General features: G+C 35.5%; 1 protein-coding gene and 1 pseudogene across 1 annotated transcript; one reads left to right on the forward strand and one right to left on the reverse strand.

Annotated features, from left to right (window-relative positions):
* Positions 1-2,918: 2,918 nt before the first annotated feature.
* On the forward strand, positions 2,919-3,416 carry LOC108380258 (mitochondrial import receptor subunit TOM20 homolog B pseudogene; annotated as a pseudogene).
* A 2,813-nt stretch (positions 3,417-6,229) lies between these two features.
* Positions 6,230-9,514, reverse strand: LOC108380259 (forkhead box protein O-like; the record flags this gene model as incomplete). Its single annotated transcript, XM_017636631.1, has 5 exons — positions 6,230-7,107; positions 7,198-7,316; positions 8,361-8,640; positions 8,727-8,892; positions 9,279-9,514. Coding segments are annotated over 5 exons (1,107 nt in total), but the record flags the coding sequence as incomplete, so codon positions are not given.
* Positions 9,515-9,740: the final 226 nt, after the last annotated feature.

Raw genomic sequence — 9,740 nt, forward strand, 5'->3', positions numbered from 1 at the left:
CATTTGGCGACATTGGAAAATTTACATAGAAAAATCGCAATAAAATATCCTGCGGGCAATTATACGCATACAATTATAATAATACTTAGCGTTTTTGGTAATTTTCATTTTTATTTCATCACCTCCATTCCTCAAATAAAATGAAATTCTATTTGAGTAAATTTAAATGATCTTTACTAACCGACTTCCAAAAAAGGAGGAGGTTATCAGTTCGTCGGAATATTTTTTTGTTTTTCTTATGTACATATGTTACCGCATAACTTTGGACCAACTGATTTCACAAATTCTTTTTGCATCGGAATGGTAGTGTCTCAGTGGTGGTCGCATCTGGTTTAGTTTTATTTTTGCTTATAAAAATTACTTGCTATCTGAGAAGAACCCGAAGAATAATTTTCTAAAATATATCAATCCGCTAAGGACCTTCCAAATTTCCTTTTTAAGAGCTTCTTGAAGTAAGGGTCGAAACAACACTTTCAGGCATGAAAAAAAAAATGTTCTACGAAAATATTTCTAATGAATTTTACTATGTAAGTATGTATGTCTTAAGTTTAATTTCGCTCAGATATTTACTTTACCCATTTCTTCCACTTTTTCGGAACCTACTTAGGCCCGGACATTTAAACTTTAGTAGGAAATAAAATGGCAATACGAGCTAAATTTTGATTGCTGGATAAGTATACTTTCAGAGAATATTTTAGTATAATCCCTGCTGATTTGAATATCCATAAAATTTTCGCTTAATTCATTCAAAATCATTTGGCTGTGCGAAAGTCCAATTTCGTAAACGCAGTTTTACAATATTTTTTTGTTGCCGTTCGATAGGGAATACTCCAAAATAATAAAAGTTTCACTTTGTTTTTGTAAAATAAAGAATACCGTTAAACGGCAATCAAACACTTTCAAAACGTTACTGAGACGTTCTTTGCGCAATCGGTTTATTTCTTAAGATTCAAGTGCATTTTTTTATAAAGTTCGAATAATTAAAAGAAATTTTTTTATGGAAGAAAAAATATAAGCGAGTACATATATGTATTCTATTTAAAAAAAGTGACTTTTTATTATCATTTGTTTGCAAATAAAACTGACTTATTTGCATAACCTCAAAAATTTTCGGATTTTTTCCCATTTATGATTTCATGTAAAAAAGAAAAGGGAAAAGGAAATGGATAAATTAAGATGTAGTGAGTAGATTTTATTTTACTTAAGCCGCCGTTTTCAAGAAAATCTGTTTTTTCTAGGTCAACATGCTATTACAAAGGGCGAGTTGTTTGAAGTTTGACTGCTTGGATGTTCGAAAAAAGAAAAGCTTTCTTCGGTTGTCGATGATATTTGCAAAAGTTCCATGAAATTATGGAAAACAATATGGAAAAGATGCTAAAACATCGCGTTTCTTGTGCTGATGAAGTTCTTTTCGAAATCAAAAATCCAACTGTGTCGGCCGTATTCTAAATTTCTCCAAAAATGTGCAGTTTTGTCCTCTCCTTCGCATAAAATTGCTTAGCCTATTTTATCCGGCGGCAAGTGGCGCTATGCAACAAGAGCAGATGTCAAAATTTGTCTGCATATTAATGGTGGTCAATAATCCTTTTTAATGTTGATAAATATTGAAAATGGAAGTATGTGATAGCAAAGCAAAAAAAAAATAGCAGCCACAATTTGGATTACATTTCATCTCCTGTAGCATTAAGTATCATGACTATATTACAAAGTCACTTGCGCCGATTCGAAAAGACAATTGATGAACAGCCTTCGCGAAAAGGCAAACCCATGAGAGAATCTACGGATTGCAATTTCAAAATTGTTTGCCCAAGGTGAATAGAGCTTTCTACATTCTTTTAACAAATTAAGTTCAAAAATATTCGTAACTGTCTCAGGAATCTTTCCTCAAGGTATATCTGCGAAGCATGTACATAGTAAATGATATATAAATAAAAAAACATTTTTTTTTTTTTATTTAAGAATTTTGATAATGCTCTAATTAATGAATATACTTATTTTATTATCTAGCTCATTTTCAGGGGGAGGGTATGGTAAAAAAATAACTTATCTCAAAACCAAGCTAATTGGGCAATGTTAACGAGAACTACCTAAACACGTATACTCATAATTTGAATATAAAAACTCTCTTTTACAAAAGTCAAGTCATGTTTTCACATTTTCTTAACTGACTTTACACTTTTTTAACGTTTCCGATCCTTTTGCATTAAAATAAAGCAGAGTATTTTAGCTACTATTAATTTCGCACATAAAAGGTAATCATTTGACCTAATGTTCATTGTTACAAGTAGGCCAAGTCATACATTTATCAGCAGAACAAAGTTCAGTGAGAACCTGATGCTGTAGGTTAATGCAGTCACTATGTTATGTATGTAAGCGATGAGATGCTGTGACTCAGAACACCAAATCTAGATAAAACAAATAGCAAGAACACTTTTATGCTGTCAATTTAACTCACCTTGTGTACATGTATACTTAGGGCCCTATTCACACGTCAATAACAAAACTAAACACAAGACTATTGTTTCAGCAACTGAATCTGGAACTTTGACAATATTATTTTTAAGTGCAGTAATTAAAACAATACATAGTCATTGGATTAGTTTTGCCGTGGCAATGCGAATAGGGCCATTAATCTGTGTGAAAGTCGGTATGATTCTCTTTTATTTTGTGTGGTATAGAATAACTCTATCCATGACTGAATCATGAAAACTATCGATATGCATAGATGTATTTTTATAAACAGTCTGTCAACACTATTCAGACAGTGGAGACATTTCCATAAAACATTTCTTTTTCGTATTACCAGTCAGAGACAGTTGAAAAAAGTCAAAAATTGTTTCTTGTTTGTTTGCGTACTAATTATTCAAACAAAATAAGTATCTTTGAAAATTGTTTAATAAATTGTTTGAGCATTTGAAATGAATACAATCAACAAGACAACTATGCGCATAGCTGTCGGTCTGGCGAGCACACTCTTCATCGGCTATTGCGTCTATTTCGACCGTAAGCGACGAGCTGATCCAGATTACAAGAAAAAAGTACGCGAACAGCGACGTCGCAATCGAAAAAATGCTGACCGAAATGGAATACCAAATTTGAGTGATCACGAAGCAATTGAGCGCTACTTCCTGCAGGAGATGCAATGGGGTGAAACATTGATTGCGCGAGGTGAATTTGAGAATGGTGTGGGACATCTGGCCAATGCAATAATCGTATGCGGACAACCAGGGCGCCTGCTGGAAATGTTGCAGATGTCATTGCCGTCACAAGTGTTTGCCATGCTCATATTCAAGATGCAGGAATTGGGCAATCGTGCACAAGCGGAAATCAACGATACACACAAAATTGTTAAGGTTAAGTCAATTGAGAGTGCCGACAATTTGAATGAGATCAGTTGCGGTCAAAGTGCTTCGTAGCATGAAAGGAAATGAGTTTATATTTTGTATGCGAATGGAGTGGTGCGTGTATCTGTTTTGTACGAATTTTTAAATATTTCAAAATCAAGTAAATTTTTAAGTGAAATCTTAAAGTAAGGAAGGAATTTTGCGGAAATTTATAAATATCCGTTTAAATGTGGATACGCGTGTGAATTAGCTTTTTATGTTTGAATAAAATTGACAGTGATTACTTAAATGTTACAAAAATGTAATTAGTCTATACTAATATATATTTTGCAGGCCGTTTTTTTTCTGTTTGCCCTTTTTTCTGTTCTGCTGTTAATTCGTACGGAATACAGCGCAAAGCAAGGGTTATTTATACATATACATATGTACATACGTGCTAATATTAACGTTAATGTTGATTCTTATGTTAAAAAAAAAAACAAATACGTAAGTACAGTTCATGGATAACTAATGTAGGCAATTACATATGTATGTACAAGGAGCAATTAACATTGCTGTTAGCACTTACAAAAGGCGAATGCATATAGGGTGGTAGCGGTAGTACGAAAACAAAAACTACATTTGTATTTTGTTTTCGCTTTCGGTACACAAATGTCAAATTTCAGCTATTCTTCGCTCAAGGAGGAAGAGGGACAGAAAACTCCAACACTCTTACTTTCGCACTCACTCATTTGTACGGAGGCGAATTAAAGCAGCTATCCTAGCAACACCACTTTATACCGTCGCTGGAATAAAGAAACAGTGCAAATTCCATATACACTATTATTCGATAATCGTACCATTTGATAGACAATCCTTTAATCTATTAGAAAAATCTTTAATTTATATATATATCTTTTTTATTCCAGCGACGGTATGAATTCGCCTTGGCACTTACATTACTATATGAATATTTTTGTACATTCATATGTATGGTGCTGTTATGTTTTTTGTACGAACTAAGTGAGCACAATATTAAAAGCAGCAACTCTTTCCATCTATGACGTGGATTCTATGTATATCGCAAAATTCGTGAACGGGTGAACCGTTTTTTCGAACAGGCTAACAAAAATCTAGATATACAAAAGGGGCGGGGAACCTCCCATACAAACCGAATTTTTATACTGGGAAATGTTCATGGTAGAGTACTAGAACTTGTTATGGAGATATATGAAATCCATGGCATACTCTTGCATTAAAATTTGAGCTATTGGAAAACGGGGCGGGGCACCTTCCATACAAACCGAATTTTTCATACGGCATATCGCTGGAAGTGTTCATGGTACAGCACTGGAGCTGAGTATGGAAATACATATCGAGCCCTAACGCCAAAATAACGTAAGCGACATTTTTTTCAAAATTTTCTTTTTGATGCAGAAATGCATCTATGTAGATGCTCTAGGAATATTTCTGCATAAAAAAGAAAATTTTGAAAAAAATTTCGCTTACGTTATTTTGGCGGTTAGGGCTCGATATATGAAATCAGTCGCATACTCATGAATAAATATTCGGACTATGTGAAAGGGGGGCGTGGAACCTCCCATACAAGCTAGATTTCATACTGCATCTCTCTGGAAGTGTTCATGGAGATATATGAAATCAATCCCACACTCATAGAGAAAAATGGGCTCTTTGAAAAGAGGTAAAGAACGAACGGTAAAGATCGGATATGACGAAAATTTTTCCCGTATTATGCATTCATATGTACATACATAGATTACTAAAAGAATAAAATTATAGTTTAAAAAACTAAAACCTTGCTATTAAAATTTTCCATTCGTACTGTCATCGGGAAACTTTAAAATGGAAGTTTAATGCAATTCCCATTCGTACTGTCATCAGGTATGTAACTTGAGAATGGAAATCGCTGCATCTTTTAGGCGCATCAATATTACATAGTTACATCCCGAGCTAATAAAAGCGAGATAAAAAGAGATCCATATTAGCTGCAATCAACATATGTACGTATGTATTTATTTACATACAAACGCTGCGACTATGTTATAAATATATTGCGCCATCTGTTCCTCAAAAGCAGAAGTACCTACACACATACATTTTGTCTCCTTCTCTCACTTCCAGCGCATACGCGTGTTTGCAAAATGGTGACGAAGTGCTTTTGTACGGAAAATCATTTATGCCCATATATTTGAATAAAATAAACAAGCTTAGAAGATATCAACCATTACTTCCCATATACCAAACAAAACGAAAAAAACTTGAATTTTTGACTGAAGACAAGAACAATAAAATCATTCGAGCGGTTGTCGAGCATTTTGGTAATACAAAAATTGCGCATTTTTTCAACAATTAAAATGCTTAAAACGCTCAATATTTGTTGAATTTATATACAATTTGTACACTATAATATTTATATTGCTCTACAGAACCTATATCCCGAAAATGAAGGTTATATCTGCAAATCATAAGTTGCTAGAGTACTTGAAAGGCTCAAAATTGTCTCCAGAATAAGCCAATATTTACCGACAGGAACCGAATCGGTTACTGCATCGAGAAAAGAATTTCGTTACAACAACTAATTATGTTTCTCTCGACACGTGATTTGGGCAAAGTTACACATTAGGGTTACAGTTACCAAGTCTTGTGTTGAGAGAAAAATATATAGATAGCTGACTCGTTTCTGAGTGTGGAAACTTTGCAAAACTAATACTATCTACTTTATAACCGAAAATGATTAATAACAGTTTTTTTTTTTTTTTTTTGTACTCACTTTCTAAACTCAATTCGTGCTCTCTGCTGCTCACAGATATTGTTGCAGTTAGTTAGCTAATCCTTTACTCCTGTCGCTATTGTCCTTGATTATTAGACACAAAGTTGTGATTTTGTTTTTTTGCTTAGTTTTATTTCTTATCCATCCAATTATCTATCTTAATCCTTATGACATATGTTTTCTTTTGATTTTTTTCATTTCTTCATTTTCTTTTCGAACTTGGGTTTGATTTGACTTGTGGGTAGAAGCAATTCGTTGGCATTATTCTTACATGTATACATATGTATGTATGTGGGTTGGGAGAATAGATTAAATCAATTCATCAACTATTAACTTCTATGGTTGCATGTACGGGTATGTAGTACTTGTAGTACTGAGTAGTACTATAAAAGTATTTGCATGCAAAATTGGTAATGCGCTACAAAGTATCCCGGCATGTGGCACGCAGAAACCCATACACACCCAACTCTAAGTCCCATCAGCTTCAGACAGTTGCCCAATCGCCGGGTATTCGCATTCGCAACCGATTCACTCATGCTACTTTCCGCGCTTTTTTCCTGCGTTTCTTTTATTTTTTCTTCTTTTTACATGCAAATCCATTTCTTAGGTTACCACTTTATTTAGCTAAAAATGTTTTGTTATTGTTATTTATTAAACTAACTGCTCACTCCAGCGCTGCCCACTCCTCTAGTGCACCCAAGATGGTGGCTTTACAATGCTGTTGTTGTTATTGCTAGCGATACTATTGAGCAGCGATGGCATCAATTGTGGCTGCTGTTGCTGGGGTAACTGTGCCTGCAGCTGATTCAATTGCTGCTGCTGATGATGTTGTTGTTGTTGTTGTTGTTGCTGCTGCTGGTGCTGCGCATTATTCGCCCCGCCGAGGGCGCTATTAACAATATTTGTACTGTCATTGCCAACAGCTGTGGGGTCAGATGGGAATGGGATGTTGATATCCAACATGCCATCAATGCTCATCTCCTGTCGGATTAACTGCAATGTGAATTTGTAGCGAGAGAATCGGCAGAGAGTTTACATTGTTTCAAATTATTTCAAGCGGTTACAAGATAATTTGATACTCACTTCCTCCAGATTGCACTCTAGGCCAGGTTGAAAGCTGTCTAGTGTAAATTCGTCAATTTGTGGCTCATTATTGAGTGCTTCCATGCATTGCCCGATAAGTGTTGATGCGCAGTTGTTGTCTGCGAATGCAAAAAACAAAAAATGACAATATTTGGGTATTTAATTCATATGGTAGTTGTTGGCACTTGAGTGCAAAAATCTTGGAGAGGTAATCTTAGTCCTAACGACCTTCGAAGCCTACACCGATAGTCATGATATATATGGTTAATTGCGGGCACCGAAAATAACAGCTATTCTTTTTTTAAAGTTAAACTAGGCCAAATATTTTTTAAGTCCGACTCTATAAAGAGGAATGCTTGAGCTTATCCACGAATAAATTACGAGTTATTACAGAAATTCTTACAGGACACTGTAAGCTGAACAATTACCTGGCTAAACTGGGTACTTACTGCAGAAGTGAAGCATATTTGGTAGGGTGAGCATCGAAACTGTGCGGAAGATTTTGCAACGATGTCCTGCACTGATGCACACGGCGCTTAGGTGATCCTCGCATAACCGAAAGTGCAGTTTAATCAAAATATTTAGGGTAAATATTAAAATTACCCCCAGCTACTAAATTAATAGACAGACTAGAAATCTATAAAAGGCATAGTTAGATCTCAAGGTCGCAGTGCTCCATTCTCAACAATAATCTGGTAAGTTTAGTTATGTCTGTAAAAGGTCACAGAATTCTCTGAGCTGGAGGAGTCGGCACGTGACTAATTTATGTCTTCCAATGAACAGATGCTCAAAAGGACATCTCGACGAATGATGCGAGAAAAGCTAGTTACTACAGAACTCTCGATGGCCAAAGCGGTTATATGTATAAACTTATACCAAAATTAATAAAAAATTAAGAAGACTTTAACTGCTTATAAATATAAAATTTTTGGAAATTGTGACTACATAAAGCTCGTTAAATCCATTAAATTTTTTATGGTTAAGCTCATTAAACTTTAAGCTATGAAAATCGATAACAAATAATGCGCTGATCACATTTTCGCAGATTTCCCGAAAATCGGACTACGATGAATTTAACGGTAGCTAAGTAATTTCAACTAACTTTTAATTTCTTTCGATAGCCATATTTTTTACCGGTCAAATTTTTTCATCTAGCCACCTACCTTCCAAATTTGTGCTAAGTGACTGTTGTTGCTGCTGCTGACGTTGTTGTTGTTGTTGCTGTTGCTGTTGTTGCTGCTGCACTTGTCGCTGTTGCTGCTGCTGCTGTTGTTGCTGTCGTTGCTGTTGAACCAATAAACTGGTGCCATTATCATTCGCAACGCCAGCAGAGCTGCCGGCATCTAAAACCACATTACTGTATGTGTTCAAAGAGTCCGACGATGGTTCGCTGTTCGGATACGCGGGAGACATGGTTGTTGTGACAGAATTAGGTGACAGACCCTGCGGGCGAAGAAATAAAAGGTGCAAAGAAAAAAAACGCAAGTTTATAGAACTATAAATTAAAACAAATGTCTATATTTACGTACGTCGCGTGAATTATGCAAGCAGCTGCACGTCAGAGAGCGATGCAACATGCACTGTTGGGCCTGTAAGCCATAACCCTGTGACACGACGGGCCCATTCAAGCTGTATGTCTGTGGCGGCTGATAGGGGGGTGGCGGCTGTGTGGGTATACCCGAGGCAGCGCTAAACCTACTCCAACCGTATGACCGTTAAGTGGTAAAAGGAAGAGACAAAACAAATTCACTTTATTTATCTGCTGGCGATGACGTTGGGAAACAACATACATACATATGCATGTACATATGTATATACTTAGCTTAATTTTTAACACGCAGAAATATAAAAGAACTTCAGCATGCACAACTCATACACATAAACATGCATACACAAAGGCCTTTACAAAAAAAAAAAAAAACACATTTTCTGTTGCAAAATAGTGCAAATCGGCATGCTTTGGAAATAAAAATTTGCGTTCAAACCCCCTTTTCAAAAGCAAAAAAAAAAAAACAAAAACATTTAACTTAAAAATAAACAGTTTTCCATAATTAATTACAAAAATCAAAATGGTCACTGACCCTTGCAGAATATCCTTTGGCAATTTTACGTCCGCTATCGAACCGGCTAATTGATCCATTGACGCTGACTGTGCCGGCGTTATGGTTGTATTTGTGTAGTCAGCACCAAAGCTCCAATCTGGCTCGAGTCCTATTAGCGCTGGAATCGGACTGAGGCGTCCGCAGGAACTGGCATTCGAAGAGGCGCGTTGTCGGAAGTCTGGTGACAACTGGAAATTACCACTTTCATTGCGTCGCGAAAAAGTAACAAAATGAATCAACCACGATTGAAATGAAAAGAAAGGCAATAAAGAAATTTAAAAAAAAAGGAAAATTTAATTGAAATCAAATTAAAAACTGATTAGGAAATATAAAACATATGTATGTATGCAGATGTAATTTATAAATATTCCTACTTTAAATTAAAAATTCATGAACTACATATCGTTGCCTTAATATAGAAAGGCCCTATCTCACATCGTC

Source organism: Rhagoletis zephyria, unplaced genomic scaffold, assembly GCF_001687245.7.
Source record: "Rhagoletis zephyria isolate East Lansing unplaced genomic scaffold, Rhagoletis_zephyria_1.1 Rzeph_scaffold_18724, whole genome shotgun sequence".
Lineage (NCBI taxonomy): Eukaryota > Metazoa > Arthropoda > Insecta > Diptera > Tephritidae > Rhagoletis > Rhagoletis zephyria.